This window comes from Thunnus albacares, chromosome 22 (assembly GCF_914725855.1).
Source record: "Thunnus albacares chromosome 22, fThuAlb1.1, whole genome shotgun sequence".
Taxonomy (NCBI): domain Eukaryota; kingdom Metazoa; phylum Chordata; class Actinopteri; order Scombriformes; family Scombridae; genus Thunnus; species Thunnus albacares.
This window is the reverse complement of record NC_058127.1, coordinates 18,933,771-18,949,490: the sequence shown is the minus strand read 5'-3', so window position 1 is coordinate 18,949,490 and position 15,720 is coordinate 18,933,771. Positions and strand designations below refer to the sequence as shown.

Here is a 15,720-nt window from a genome sequence, read left to right as displayed (position 1 = left end):
CATAATAATACATGTAATTTAATCCAGCAGTTCCACCTGTAAACTTTGTTTTCTTTTGTCTCTCCTGGTATATACTGTAAATTTAAAATAAAAGCCACTGGCAGCGACCTACAACCAACATGTATTTCTACAGTAGAGTTAAGCGTTTACAGAACGAGGTTAAAGACTAAAAAACAGACTTGAAATATTTGAAGTAATTTCGGTATGTTCCACATGTATTTTTATATTGCTTTTTTTCCTTTTAGAAATGTATATATTAGATATTTTTCTCACATTTTTTGGCTTGATTACACTTTTCCTGACATGAATGCCTGTGGTATTAGTCTGAAACTGTGATGCACACTACAGTATATATAACTGTTCAGTGATTACACTACAAGTTTTATCTACATGTGCCAATTCTTGCATGACTTTGTTGAATTTGTTTCTAAAGTTCTTACATTTTGGTAACAATTTATTTATAAAAAATGCATCTGAGAAACAGGCTTAAGTCAGGTTTTGACATTAGTTAAGCTGTTAAAAGGTCTATGTGATGTAATGTCTTTTAACATGCAGTATCATCACAGGCTTTTCTTAATGCAGATAAAGTACCAACAAGTACAATGAAAACCGTCCTTGTGTCTTGTCAAATATCCAAAATGTGCTCAATGACTCTTTTTACACAACCTCGTAAAAAATAAACATCTATTGTAACAGAAAGTAAAAATCACTGGAAAGTGGTTGTATTGATGTCCATATCACAGGAACAAAAGATTTTTACAAGCAACAAAACAACGAGAGCGATAAAAGTGCATTTAAACATGAAAAGACAGTGGGAAGGGGTTATCGTAAAATCTCATACTGAACTGAAAAGAGACATTTTACCTCAAAAATAAAAATGAAAAACTCTTTGAGTACCAAGTAGTAATGTACAAATCATATTTAAGGCGACAGAGAATGTGACTCTGAATACTTGCCACAGGACTTGGAATGGCTTGGACCGACGTGACCCTAAAAGCAGACCGCCTGTAAGGAATGTAGCAACTATTTTTCTTTGAAAAATAACCCTTTTGATTTGGGAAGACTGGAGCCCGCTGTATAAAGTAAATACTCTGACTTTATAACCCACTGTATACATTAGTGTCCAAAACAAATTGGCTGAGCATATACATTTACATACTGTGCTGTATGCAGTGTGGACAGCCAAAGGTGAACAAGCTGGCAATCTTCTCGGCCCACAACTGTTAAATTACCAGAGATCAAGAGGTCAGTGTATTCATTTGAAGAAAGTGCTGACCCCAGTGGGTGTATGTTGTTGTTGCTGCTGTCCTACTAATGACATAGTAGTTAAACAAACAGTGTCATAACTGTCTCTGGCTACAAGTTGCTGTCTTTATGGTGTCATTATGACAGGTTTGACTTTCATTAAAATTTCAGGAACATTAAAAAAAACAACTTAAAAACATGCACCTACTGAATTTGTAATGGAGACTTGATGTATGACAACCTTTTACACTTTGCTAGTTGTTAAAGCAGCCTGAACTTTCACTTTCCTCCATCAATAAAAACTTAAATAACCACAAAAGAAAAAGTTGTTAAAATTCCATTTAAATAGGTGATAGTTTACAAAGGGTGTGTATGTGTGTGTGTGTGTGAAGGGGGATAATCAGACAGACAGGCAGCCAGTGCTCATTGAAGGAGGGAGGTGGGAAAGGACAAGATCGGACTCACTGAATCTCAACTTAAAACTTAAAACTCTCGCTTCCTCATCCTCAAACTTCCTCGCCGTCTCCTATCCTCCATCTCTCTTCAGCACTTGTGGTCAGTAGTAAAATTCACATAAAACTAAAACATATACACAGAATACATATACACAGAGTGCCATCATTTTACCCCTCAAAGTGGACAAGACAGAAAAAAAGAACATTTTGCTGTTAAGATTGAAAACAAAAAAATATCTCCAATAATGGATGACAGAAATAAATATAGCAGAACAGGAAGCAAAAACACAGATTTAAAGTACCGCTTAGTTTGTGCACCACTATCCCTCTTTCAGTATTTGGTTTGAATGGACACACCGAGGGAACCAGTGTGGGATATTTTCAAGGGTATACGCACCATAAAACATGATTTACAAAAGTTGCTCCTATGTTTGTTGATAACTCTAAAAACAACAGGACTAAACTACTGTTTTTCACATTATGACCCCAAACAGCAATGAGAGGTAACTCTTTGAATTTTAAAGCTTCATCAGAAAGACTTTAGCAGACCTACAACTCTGTGTTCATCTGAGTGGTCACTTTCTGAGCTCTGCCATGATTTTTTTTAAGCACATTATCTAAGACTAAAACAATAATAATTTGGTTAAATTGAGCAAATCAAATTCATAGTGCAGCTTTAAGTCTTAATCACAGGACTGTCTCTTACAGTGGCTTTGCTATTTAAACATATGATGTTCTCTTTTCTCCAGGCTGCCAAAGTGGCAAACTAACAACACCAACACACATGGACACACACAAAACACACACACTGAGCAGACTTTTTCCATTTAGTAAGAAGTATTACTGTCCCCAAAAGCAGATGTCTCATCAAGAGATTATGTTCTAGCCACACACTCACAAATACCCCTGCAGAGTTCGGTAATCTCTGATATTTGTAAAATTACTGCGGTTCCTCTCTGAAGTGTGTGTTTGTGAGTGTGTGCACTCTGTTTTTTTTTTTAAACAGGGAGTAGATTGAATGGGATGGGGATTTTGAAGACTTTTGGCCTCTGAACCAATAAACTGTGACTGTGTATATGTGCTGTGTGTCGATAGAACGCATCATTAGATAATGCAGTGTCAAGTGTGTGTGTGTGTGTGTGTGTGTGTGTGTGTAAGAGAGATATATGCTTACACATACATTTAAAAAAGTGAGTGTTACATCACTACCTCCCTCCTTTCTTTGACACTCAAACACACACACACACACTCAGTTACACACTAGTTTCTAGCCAGATGGACGTCTGCTGACCGCCCCTCAACCAACCTTGACTGGATTTTGATTGGAGGTTAAAGGCCAGAGACTTTATTCAGAACAAGGGTGCAAATCCTGGCGAGACAGGTGTCTGTGTGTCTGTGTGTGTGTGTGTGTGTGTGTGTGTGTGTGTGTGTGTGTATGTGTGTTGGAGTACAGTGTAATAGGATAATCAGGCTAGATGATTGGACAGCTCAAAGCATATATTAAAAAAACAGCTAAGGCTGCAACACCACCTGCTGGTCAGCTACTGCAATTACAGCTAAAACTTAAGATTTTCAATATTTCCTAATACTCAACCCTTTTTTTCTTAATAATGCTCAAGTCTGTAAACTACCCTTCTTCTCTCTGGTTCTCATTATGAATGTGGATAAGAGTTGTGGCTTATATGTGCAGCACACAGACATTTCCACAGGTCATATGGTCATTATGAAGCAATGTCATTGCTCAACTGTTGTGTAAGCTAAGAATAAAATATCGAAATTTGGTGAGAATTACTTTTGAAGTAGCTCAAACTCTACATATCTGCACAGCTGAAAGCTCTCAAAAAAGTTTTTAAAAAAAGAGGTTAAAGTTGCTGTGAACAAAAAGATTTAACAATAACAGTGTTAGCATAAAGCTCATGGTGTAGTAAAACTGTAGCAGAAGCTTACTGACCAGACAAAAATGGAAATGATGCAAAGAAAACAGTATGACATGACATTAAAAGCAGGACAAAGAGACAAGAAAATGTAAAAAATAAAAATAAAAAACAAGTTTGGTTGTGATTCTTATGAAATCTTCAAACAAAATGCATGACGTGTCATCTGACAAAAACACATCAGTGGCAAAATAAAAAATAATATAGCTCTGTAGACAAGAACACAGTCTGTAATAAAAAAAAGAATAAAATTAGTAAATAATTAATATCATTACTATCCCACATTGTAATCATTATAGACCCCAGTTGAATGTATGTATTTTCCTTTTTACAAGTAATTATTCTAACTGAACGACATCTCCCCCTCCGACAGGACAGGGGTGGCAGACGAGGACGTGGAATCGGCCAATGAGGCAGTGCTATTGTCCAGGCTCCTATTCCAGGTGCTTCGATTGGGCGTTGACGGGTAGGAGGGCGTGGAGCAGTTGGAGGGCGGGCCCGAGCCAGAGCTGGGGCTGCTATGATTAGACAAAGATGAGAACAGGGCGTCCTTTCGGAGACCTTTGTTTTGGAGCTCCGACTGCAGGTGCTGGCAGATTTCCTCCGGTAGTCGCTTAGACTCCTCGTCCAGTTCCCTCTCCAACTGAGACTGGAGCTGGATAAGAAACACCAGGAAAATATCAGAAAATGTGCCAGGAATACTTTTAGGAAATACTGTTTCTATGTTTTCTAAGCAGGAGTTAGATGAGAAGACTGATACCACTCTCATGGCTGTGCGTTAAATATGCTGCTAGAGCCAGGAGGTGATTAGCTTAGCTTAGCATAAAGAATGGAAGCGGGGGAAACCGATAGCCTAGATGTCTCCAAAGCTCAAAACTATGCCTACCAGCAGCTCTAGAGCTCACTCTTTATATCTTGTTTGCTTAGTCCTTAAAAAAAACAAAACAGAAAAGCAGCCAAGATGACTATTTCTGGTTTTATGGGGAGTTATGTGTTGTAACAATTTCTTGGCAAACAGCAGAAGTAGCTCATCCGAGTCTTCGCAAGAGTCTTTAGAGTCTTCGCAACTTCCTCTAAAACCACAAACTGTATGGATTAAACAAACAAGATGAAGCAAGAAGCTTTAGAGGTGTTTGAACTTTGAACAGAGCCAGGTTAGCCGTTTCCCTCTGCTTCCAGTATATATGCTAAGCTACGCTAACTGCCTCCTGGCTCCAGCTACATATAAATACAGATGTGAGAGCAACATCAGTCTTCTCATGTCGTTCTTGGATGGAAAATGAAAAGATGTTGATATTGTCACATAAAAACCCTATCTACCCTGTTTCCTAGTTCTCCTCACTATCAAAACTGTCCAAAAGAAGCCAAAATGCCCTGTCCTTTATCAATATAGTAAATTGAATTTAAAATTTGATGCATTTAAATATGATTTAATGGTAGCTTAACCTCAACCCCTAACTCCTAACCCTTAACCCGAATTACATGAATTCAACTAGAGTCAAAAGCTAAGATGAGCAGCTGAGATCTGCTAAGCTAGTTAGCTTCTCCGTCATGCTTGGATTTAGCTGCTTTCTCATTTAGTTATGTGGAATAACAAACCAAATTACCAAGATGTCAGTTCATCAAGATATTTTTCATGTATAGGTTGGGACAGAGAGCAAAAGTGTGATGGTTCTGTGTCGTAGGGCAGACTGGAGTACAACAAAACTGCTTCTGCTCTTAAATGGGTTCAAAAATGACAGGACTTCAATGTGTGAATGTGTTTTTCCTCACCAGTGGAAATTCCTCATCTATGTGTTGCAACACCTCCCGCTGCCTCAGCATCAGCTTATCCTGTCTCCTGGTCTGAGCCTCCTCCAGCTGCAGTGAGACAGGTGGGAAGGGAGGAAGATTTAAGAAAAAAAGGAGAATATGAGGAAAATTTGAGGGGTGGTAGGTGGGAAGGGATAGAAATAAGGAGGGATAGAGAGGATAAAAAGTGTAAGAGGGAGAATTAAGGGTTTTAGAGGAAACAAGTAAATAAAGAAAGTACAAGGATTGAAGGAGGGAAGGATGGCAACAGAGGATTAGGAGAGATAGGCAAATAAGGCAAGGGAAGGGAAAAGAAGATAATGTGGGAGAAGAGTTGATGACGATGGCAGAAAAATATACTATGAAGTAGATAAATGGACATTCTCAAGGACTGTTGGAGATAAGTGTGTGCGAGTGTGTGCAAGTGGGTACTTACCCTTCGGATTAAGGTGACAGAATCCTGAATATGTTTCCTGTTGATGTCATTCAGTTCGCTGCAGAGAGAGATAGAAATAGAAAGAGCAAAAGGGAGGGAGATTAAAGAAAAAAAAAAGGTCAAAAGTCAAATGAAATATGAATCAAAATAAAGCCTGATTGCCCAAATATCCAACAATCATCTTGAATTCCACTCAAACACACAAATAAAACAGAAACCCCTTTATTACGTTTCAGCCTTGTCTTTGTCACGGCTCTTGGCTTCACTGATGCTGTTCTGCCGCTTCCTGTCTAGGATTTTCTGGAGCTCTTTCTTCTCCCTGCAGACACAGTTGCACAACCAATATTAGATCCAAACAATGGTTGTTGAAAGCAATTTCACATGTTTGTGAATGTTTAAAAAAAAACAGCCTAAATGCTTCTGGGAGTCAAAAGTTACTTTAAAGAAAACAGATATTACAGCTAAAACTAACACTCACAATACTGCAATAACAACTAAAAGTTAAAACAGGATGTGCCACTTTTCACAGTGACTTCTGGGTCCAAGTTCCTCTTGTCCCAGCCAAGGTGAACAGCAGCACTTACTTCTCGCACGTCTCCCTGAGCTTCTTGAGCTGAGCTGCTTGGCATTCATGGGCCGTCTCCTTTAACTTCTGGAAGGCCTAAAAACACAGCGCAGCAGACGACGGCTTGTCAGACGACTGTGCTGCGTACCACCCTCCATGATGCTAACACAAAGTGCCAGTTTCTTAGAGGTCAGTTAGTAATGAGCGTGAGTGTGTGTATTTAAGAATTCATAGCAGGAAAACAATGTGATCGTGTGTCACCTTGAGTATGTATGAGCGTAGGATTGTGCAGAAAGTGCACTGATTCATACACAGGACTATGTGTGTGTGTGTGTGTGTTCTTGTTACCTCTTGCAGATGTGTTTGTTGCTTCTCTCTTTCCAGCGCGTGTTGCTGCTGTCGGAGCTTCAGCAGCTCTTGCATCTGCCATTCCCTAAGCTGGACCACCTGCTTCTCAAGCTCCTGATCCAACGCCGTCAACTCCTGCTGCATCGGCTCCGGAGGCTCGCTGAACACACACACACAGACACACATACACACACAAAACAACATAAACAATGAGTCCAGGTTCAGTCATCTGCAACCGTAATGTCCTCGAAGTTTAACGGGGACCATCTCTCTGTCATCTTCTGCTTCTGACCTGCGTTTACAGTTCCCTACTTCCATCTGTTCACACGCTCAGTTCCATCTTTCTATCTTTACATCATCAGTCTATACAGATATTTTGTCACATATTTTCATTTCCCCCCTCCTCCTTCATTTATGAGGTTTGAAATTTCCTTACTTTTTCTTGATGCTACGTTTGAGGTGTTTCTCCATCTGACTGCGCCTCCTCTGGGTGTCAGATTGAAGCTGACTGTTCCGACTCTTCTGCTCCTTACTCAGATTCCACACCTGACACACACACACACACACACACACACACATATTCAGATGTACACAAGCCCAAACTAATTTCAAAATGCTGAAGAAGAGGTTTTTTTTGCAACTAATGCCAAAATATTTGACTTACACATCCAGTTTTATGCAGAGCTGCAGAAGTTCTAAATGTTGACTAAACAGTAAAGCATTAAACACATGTGGGCATCAATCTGTCAGTGTGTACCTTCTTGAGGTGTTTCTTATGCAGATCTTTGAGTTCTTTGCCATGTTTCTTCAGAAGCTTCAAATAGTTTTTCTGCTGCCTCAACTCCTCTATAGACTGGACCTGTATGTCTGAGAGACAGACAGACACAAAGACAGAGAGTTATGGCAATTAAGTATTTATGAAAGGGAAGAGAAGAGAGAGGAAAGACAATTATGAAAGAATGTGTTCCAACAGATTTCTACCTGTGTAAATCCCGCTACCCACTTTTAGCTCGTCAAATTGAAAAAAAATGAGCAATGAAAAGGAATTCTGTTCATGAAGCTTCGTGTGACACATAAATGATACAGAGAACATTTCTGTGTGGAAATGGATGCACTGGAATGACCTTACCTCCCAGAACTGTGGCTATGAGGTCCTCCTTCTGACTTTGTGCTACACATACACACACACACACACACAGAAATACAGGAGGAGAAGCAGACAAGACAGTATGTGTGAAATGGATGATGGGAAAACAAATCAGACACAAAAAGCAGAAAACACATTATGCCCAAAACAACCAAAAAAACAATGTACATGGCTTTAGTGCAGGTTTAACACCAAATGATTTTGTACTGAAAAGAACCATATTTTTCTTAAATTGGGTGAGCTAATAATTTTTTTTTTTAATTTTTAAAAATCTGCATCGTCACCAAACCTGAAAGTATAAATTCATGCAAAGTTGACATTTTGGAGATTAATGGTTTGGTTTTAATGGTTGGCACAGTTAAGAAATGTTGTTTCACCTGTTTCTGGAATTTTCTGGGAGTGAAAAGATCTTAAAAATGCTGCTTGCAGTTTAAAAACACTGCACTAATTTATTGCACTAAACTGGAGTATAATGGATAATTGTGCAGTGCAGACACACATGTGGACACATTACAACATTAGTATAAAGTGGAGGGTAGAGGAGTCTAAGTCCACCTAAATTCAGATTACGAACATTTTTTCTTCTCCTTTTTATTTACCTTTTATGCTGGTAAATTAACAGTATTAATTGCCGAGAGCGATATCAAACAAACGTACTTCCAGGGAAAAAGATCATTAATACTGAACACATCACACTTTGCTATTTGTATGTGATTTCAGTGCTGCAAAAGCAGAAAGTAGACAAAACGGTGCCTCTCCTGGTTTGCATTTAATTGACATGTTGAGACAACATTTGTGTCCGTGTGTATATCATGTACGGATGTCTCTACCCGGTATAGGTACGTTGATGATGTCAGAGGCATCTTCCAATGAGCAGGGAGGGACGTTGTGAAAGGGGGAGGGGAGTCGACCTCCTGGAATGGCGTCACTCTCTCTCCTAGGCTCTCCCTCTTTGGGCTGTTCGGGGACATGCTGGATAAAAGATGAGACATGTTGTGATCTCTCTGATACAGTAACAGGAGATTTTTTTTTCTCTTTAGTTGATTCAACATGCATTTGTGTCTCACCTCACTGTTGTCCTCAATGAGAACAGCCAGCTGTGTCTCTCTCTTATCCAACTGACTGACGTGTTTAATGGGGTTGGTCAGGGCCTCTGCGTACTCTGAGAATACACACACACACACAAATAAAAACAGAGTCCCTTGTCATGGAGTTTGTATAATTTCAATTTTGAATCTCAGTCTCAATCTCAAACTGTCCAAGTCAAATCTTCATGAGCAAAGTTCAAGTCAAGATGCAACTTCTTCAGGTCTTAGGATACCATATCATTTAATGGCCAGTATTCTAACATTGCCGAGACAAAATCCTTTTGATTAATATCTCGCGGCAGTCAGGTATAAGTTTTAGTTTTTGTGAATTAAATTCAACTACAAGTCTAAGTCTCAAGTGTAAGGTATGAAATATGGGATTGTGGGTTGTGTTGTGCACAGCACTGTTGCTCATCTGAGGTTCTTACCCTGGTGTTCATTAGGGATGTAGTCCTGAGCCTCAGTGCACACCAGCAGAGAGGACAGCAGGAGAGGCTGGTTTAACTCATTCTTCAGGTTGATGTAGTGGTAGCCTAGAAGGAAAGAAGGAACACATAAATAAGCAGCTACTGTCCGAGGACTTCTTCAACCCACAGAATACAAATTCTCTGAATGATTTAAGTTAAGCTAGTGTGTGTTTAAGTTTCTTTTCATCTGTGTACTGACCAGGTCTAATGGCAGACACGGGGAGGATACGGTGTCCGATAAACTTCCCGTTTTCCTCAAACACTGCTATCCTTAGAGAGGCCAGTGTAGGGAGGACCACCTGGAGAGGGAGAGAGAGAGAGAGAAGTTTAGGAGGAATGATGCAAGAGGACCGAAGAGGGAGGTTGAGAGAAAGAAAGAATGTGTGCACAAGTTACCTTATTGAAGACATACATCTCATCATCCCACACGGGGTCCAGCGAGTTCCCATTGGACGTTTTGGTTCTATACTTCCGTTTTGTATCTACAGGAAGTCCAAACATGTCCACTTCCACATACACGCCCACCTTCTTATCTGTCAGGAACTGGCCTGAGATCACCTGGTGGACGTTAACATATTCATGTTCATTATAGATACTCTAAGAAAGATCTAGATGCCCAAACAATGAAAACATACAATACATTAGCTTACAGAAGTTATGTTAATCACACAGTTAAACACAACATCCCGCTTTGTCCATACCCTAATTTTGACAGTATTGGCGACTATTCCATCCACGATGTTCTCCGTAAACGGGTCAAAGTGTTTGTCTATCCTTCTCATGAACTCCGGTTTCAGCAGGTAGCCACTGCGGCCGTTATACTCAAACACCCCCATGTTCAGCTGCATAGGGAGGTCTGAGAGGAAAGAGGGATGAGAAATAGACAGAGGGGTGGGATGAGATGGAGAAATAACGGGAAAAACGGCGGCACAGACGGATTTAGAGGGATAAAGACTGAGATGCTTTAACTTGGCTCTAACTGAATGCTGAATTATTTATTAAGCTGGGGAGACTCTTACTTTATCATCTATACTGTCTCACTTGCCAGCATCAGGAAGCCAAACTTTAAATTTTTAAAGACATTATTTGTGTTTCTGGGAATTCAATTGAAAACCTAATTTAAAAGCACTAAAAAAATGAAAATAAGGAAACAAAAACTGGCAAAACAACCCTATTTATCATTTTGCAGAACGTGGGAAAGAGAGAGATGCATTGCATGGTGAAAAAAAAACAATACTTCAGAAAACTGTGTTCAATTTATATATTTTTAAAGACTTAAATTGGTTATTTGAGGTTCTCTGGATGCTTCATACTTTATAGACTTTAGTTACATCCCATGTTAAGCCATCTGAGGCTGAAATAACAGGACTTACCGAGGCTCTGGAAGTTTAGTGCCACCATCTGGCAGCCGACGTTCCAGAAGAGCTGAGGCATGTAGTTGGAGCTGTCCACCCTCGTTCCTTTAGGGTAGATTCGGCTCAGCTGATTCTTATTGTACCTGGAGGAGTCCTGTTAAGCATTTAACACTGTATACTGTATATGTGGCATATGTGTGCTCTGACCCTTTCTTACATGTTGTGATTTTCCAAAATCATGCTCTTATGTACACACTGAGATTTAAGGTGAGCACAGAGAGACTCACAGTGAAGGTCAAACATCTAAAAGAAGTAACAAAAGGCAGAAACAAAAACACATTTTTGAGAGGAAGGGGACTTCAAGTTCATTTTGAACTGTTTTCCTCTAAAGAAGCTCAAGTTTTCAAGGGATGACAAAGCTTCCAAGGATACTCGACAAACTCGATAGGGGAGCTCTTTAGCGTGTCCACGCCTTTTGTTTCCACAAACGACGACATCTCAAAGAACTTCTTCCTCTCTGGTGGACAGAAAGACAGAAAACGACTCAGACAGATTGTAAATGTTACAAAAAATGACAAAGAGTGACAAAAAAAGGTACAGGAATGAAGATAATCCATGTGTGACATGTCTGTGACAAGACATCATTAACCATAAATGAGTCCACACAGCTAGTCTGTCATCCTAATGAGCAACATAAGTTATTAAACCCAACAAGGCTTGTCCACCCACCCACCCCCCCCCCCACACACACACACATTTTCTCTCACTTCTCTGTACACAGAGTCAAGGCTTCTTCCTGTCTATGTCTCTCTCTTTATCGCTCACACACACACACTTACTGTTTGCAACCTCGAAGCTCTTAAATTTGACAGGTTCGATGTAGTTGACGAGAGTCGACATCTCCTCTGTGGCATTCACTTCACTGCTGGCTGTACCCTGAGAGAAGCAGATACCACTAATCCATTAATCGGCCCGTCAGCCAGTCAAACACCCCACCAGTCTCTGCCCCGGATGACTCTTACCTCATCAGAGTTTGGCTTTTTCAGTTCGGTCGATGGCTCATCATCTTCGTCCTCCTCGCTCTCTCCCTCACCTCCTGGAAGGATGGAATAAAAACACTTGTTATACAGAACCTGCTGGCCTGTGCACCACATTGGCAGCTCTTCTAATGAATTAATCCATATCTCATTTGTACTCCAACCCACCGATGGACTTGCGGGGCTCTAAATCTTTGACCATCCTCTCAGCCAGCTTCTCCTCTCCGTTGGACAGGAGCTGGCTTCCCTCGCCGTCTGTCAGAGGGCACTCTACACGGACAAAATCTTATCTTAGTGTGTCTATGTCAAGTAAAATGTCAGTATCAATCTTACTTTTTGTTATTTTTGTCAATTCTCTTCTAAAAACAATGCTTTCTGCATATCGGCGTTGTCTTTGCGTACCGTTGTTGGGCGACGACTGCTCCTCCAGCTCCCTGCGTCGAATGCTGCCGCCACTGGAGGGCCTGTGGTGGTGCTTCTTCTTGTTTTTGATGAGAATCTTCCCCAGCATCTCCTGCGGCGAGGGAAGCGCCTGCCCTGGGATTAGCTGTAGCCACATACAAGACACAATGGAAAACTCAGTCAAAGTTGAGGAATTTAAAAAAGTGCAGAATAAAGCAGATCTTTGCACTGACAGAGACATTAAAAATGTAGAGTTATCTCACCTAAATGGTGTATTTTTGGCTTGTTTTAAGCAAATATAGCATTTCTAGCAATCTCAATGCTAGATTAACTTAAATGTGGTTGGAAGGATAAGCAGGACTAGAACAGAAACTAATCTCCAACCAGCAATGGAAAAGAAAACCAGGGATGTGACAAGGATATTACAAATCATCGGAAAGAACAGATCAAGGGATGAAAGAAAAAAAATGTGGAAAAAAGGACACATCCCTTAATGTAGTTTCTGAGATGAATAACAGGACCAGGACTGATCATGAGGCACTCAGAACAAGGTCACAGTAGATTGTGCAGTCTGGCAGCCACAACATATTATCAGAACTTAGCCCATACTGTTTCAATGTCACAGGAGTCACAGGGCCAACTGCAGCGTTTCATAACTTTAGCCCTCAAAGCAGTCTGAATCAACAACGGCTTTGCAATCTTATAACTACGGATGGTTGTCTTTTTGAAAGATGTCATTCTCTGCCCTGCGATTTACACTCCAACTGACTCATCCATGTAGTTCAAGCCGACCTCTTCATTACATAGGTCAAAGCTAGAATTGTTCTATTTTTTAAGATGCATTACGTATAAAGACATGAATAAATGGTTGCATTGGATTCTCAAAATATTTCTCCCTTGTGTCTGAGCTCCTAAACATATATAAATATATGTTTCATTTATGAGCACTTTCTCTGGAAACACTGCTTTATAATACAGTTATGAATTCTTGGGAAAACACTTGACTTGAAAAATATATAAATTTAATCAGTGTGGTGGGAACACAGATGATTATCTCTGTTTCTCTATTTGAAAAGCTTCTGAAAAACCACAGTGTTCCTCTTTCACATGTAATTATATAGGAAATCATTGCACAAAATGTTTGTGTAATCAAGTGTGGTGCCATGAGCTTTGGTTTAAGTCATGAGTCCAAGACCATAGTTGTGAAAACAGAGAGGTTTATGAGGCCAGGAAAAGTGTGTCATGAGTTAAGTTTTCGTACCAAATCATCAGAAATCATGAGCTGATCTGCATATAACAAGCTGTTTGATCATATTTGATGGTTTTTAATGCGATTACCTCCATGACTGCAGGGTAAAAAGATATTAGTGTGTTGTTCTTTTTCCTTAAGCAACGAGACATTTTCAAAACAGACTTTGAAACAGTGTCGTATGTGAAAGTGTCAAACAGTGTACATATATATATATTCAAAAGTATACTCAAACTTATTAGTGTAACACATTGATGAAGTTCATGTCAGATCAGTATTACCGGATATTTCTCCAGTGGATCAATGAGCAGCGCGTCTCCAAATATGGTCCTGCAGTATTCAGCCATCTTGGCTTGCTGCTTGGCCCTGACAGAAAAAAATAGGTTTACGTTAACCTTCAATAAAAACCCAACATGCCATCTCACACAGTACATCATCAACTGCCATTTTAACAGCACGTCTCAGTGAATATTCTACTAGAGTAATAATCTTTTTTCATTTGAATAGATGTCTTTGGAGTCACTATCTATCACCAAATGAGGTAACAGAAGAGTGATTGAGCCTATGGTCCACTGATGAAAGCCCTTTGCATTTGCACTATTACGAATTGGGTGTCGGTAGCGACGTTCTCGGGAAAAATCAAGGGAAGTGAGGTCCAAAAACACACCTGCAATTACAGCTTATCGCCACAGAGAACAAAAAGGAGATCTTCAAGATTGTTACTTTAAAGCACTGAATTTTGGTCTTGTCTGGTTGTAAATACAGCAGACTAAAGCAAGAGGACCAATGAACTAAAATACATCAAGACTGAGACAAACAAGTTTATTTAAATCCACAAACTGCTGAAAAAACTCACTACACATATTGACACAACTTACGAATCTACGTGGTTTTCGAAGGACAGGATGACAGGGTACGGCGAGGTCTTGAAAGCGCTCTCTGCTATCGCTTCAATCACCTCCTGCAGTCACAATAAAGAGAGAGATGATTAAAAAGAGCTCCACTGAATGAAATCTCTAAATACATGCTGTCGTATTGTAACAAACTTTCCCTTGAAACAAAAAATTCAGAGGAATGTGCATGTGTCATTGAATGAGCAACAACATGGATGCCCAAACACACCTTGAAAGATATCTCAGTTGTCATGGTGAACCCGTGGGTGATGTAAGGCTCCTCGTCTGGCGGTCGGCCCTTCCAGCAGTCCAGCTCGACACAGCGACAGCCGGTCAGCAGCACCTGCCTGTACATCTCTACTGAGGACAGACCTGTCAGCTGACCAACTGAAGATAGACAGACACACAGCAGGAGGGAGGGAAAGATGAATTCAAATCTAAAAGTTAGACACTATTGAAATATTGAACTTAAAAACCTTTGGTAACAAAAGAAATTGATGTGCGGTGTGAGTGTGTTTGTACCTGTGAGGTATGTGTTGTGTGAGGAGTTGATAAAGTAGTGAGACAGCGGTTGGTTCATATCGTCGATGATATCCAGCCTCTCTGGAGGTGTGATGCCGTTTTCCTCTCCTCCCAGATACCGACTGAAAGCCTGCAAACTGATCTGGTCTGCAGGAGAGACAGAGAAGGACGGATGTGTTCACTTTGATCATAAAAAGTCAAACTTGTTTTTAATGTTCAGTTTAAATGGACTGACCGACAGGTGCTATATCAAATTTACATGATCTGCTATAACTGACCCAAAGGGCAAAAGGCTCCTGTTTTTGAGACAGGAGTGACACTGTGGGCGGGATAGTGAATCATCTTACAGATTTTGGTTTAACAGTGTCCTAGCGGAGCAGTGCATTGTCACCAAGGCTCTGCTTGTTCCCTCGTTTCATACATATTATCCACAGATGACCACAGAAAAACATTGAGGGACATTTCATCCAATTTGCGAATGATTCCCACATTATGGATGCAATCTGAATATTCTCAGTCCATGGTCAAGGATTTTAGAAGTCAAAAGTCAAGGAAACTAATTATACCTGTAAACCTATAAATATCTGAGTGCTGCTATTGTTCATAAACCTCAAGTTTGGAGAAGCAGATATTATCTAGAAGAGGATAAACCAATCTGAGCCCTCGACATTTTATCTAGAAAAATTACAGCATCTCTTTTGTGCTGTTATATGGTCCTGCAGGTTAAAAAGGTCACTTTCTTGAAGAGAACTTAATGTCTTTTAAGAAATACATTAAAGGCAAAAG

At 40.1% G+C, this 15,720-nt stretch overlaps 1 protein-coding gene across 1 annotated transcript in view; it reads right to left on the bottom strand.

Moving 5' to 3' along the window:
• Positions 1–292: 292 nt before the first annotated feature.
• Positions 293–15,720, bottom strand: part of plcb3 (phospholipase C, beta 3 (phosphatidylinositol-specific)) — a 51,012-nt gene continuing 35,584 nt past the window's right edge. The window contains exons 10-34 of the mRNA XM_044341102.1: positions 14,935–15,081; positions 14,642–14,799; positions 14,398–14,480; positions 13,801–13,885; positions 12,271–12,415; positions 12,037–12,138; positions 11,854–11,927; positions 11,671–11,767; positions 11,264–11,348; positions 10,850–10,974; positions 10,178–10,332; positions 9,873–10,034; positions 9,676–9,775; positions 9,438–9,542; positions 8,989–9,083; positions 8,752–8,893; positions 7,904–7,945; positions 7,532–7,641; positions 7,211–7,320; positions 6,775–6,934; positions 6,446–6,522; positions 6,091–6,180; positions 5,862–5,919; positions 5,408–5,494; positions 293–4,289 (exon numbers count right to left, since the gene is read on the bottom strand). Of these exons, the coding sequence (XP_044197037.1) occupies positions 3,978–4,289; positions 5,408–5,494; positions 5,862–5,919; positions 6,091–6,180; positions 6,446–6,522; positions 6,775–6,934; positions 7,211–7,320; positions 7,532–7,641; positions 7,904–7,945; positions 8,752–8,893; positions 8,989–9,083; positions 9,438–9,542; positions 9,676–9,775; positions 9,873–10,034; positions 10,178–10,332; positions 10,850–10,974; positions 11,264–11,348; positions 11,671–11,767; positions 11,854–11,927; positions 12,037–12,138; positions 12,271–12,415; positions 13,801–13,885; positions 14,398–14,480; positions 14,642–14,799; positions 14,935–15,081 (2,906 nt within the window). The 3' untranslated portion in view covers positions 293–3,977. The remainder of the gene's footprint in view (positions 4,290–5,407; positions 5,495–5,861; positions 5,920–6,090; positions 6,181–6,445; positions 6,523–6,774; positions 6,935–7,210; positions 7,321–7,531; positions 7,642–7,903; positions 7,946–8,751; positions 8,894–8,988; positions 9,084–9,437; positions 9,543–9,675; positions 9,776–9,872; positions 10,035–10,177; positions 10,333–10,849; positions 10,975–11,263; positions 11,349–11,670; positions 11,768–11,853; positions 11,928–12,036; positions 12,139–12,270; positions 12,416–13,800; positions 13,886–14,397; positions 14,481–14,641; positions 14,800–14,934; positions 15,082–15,720) is intronic.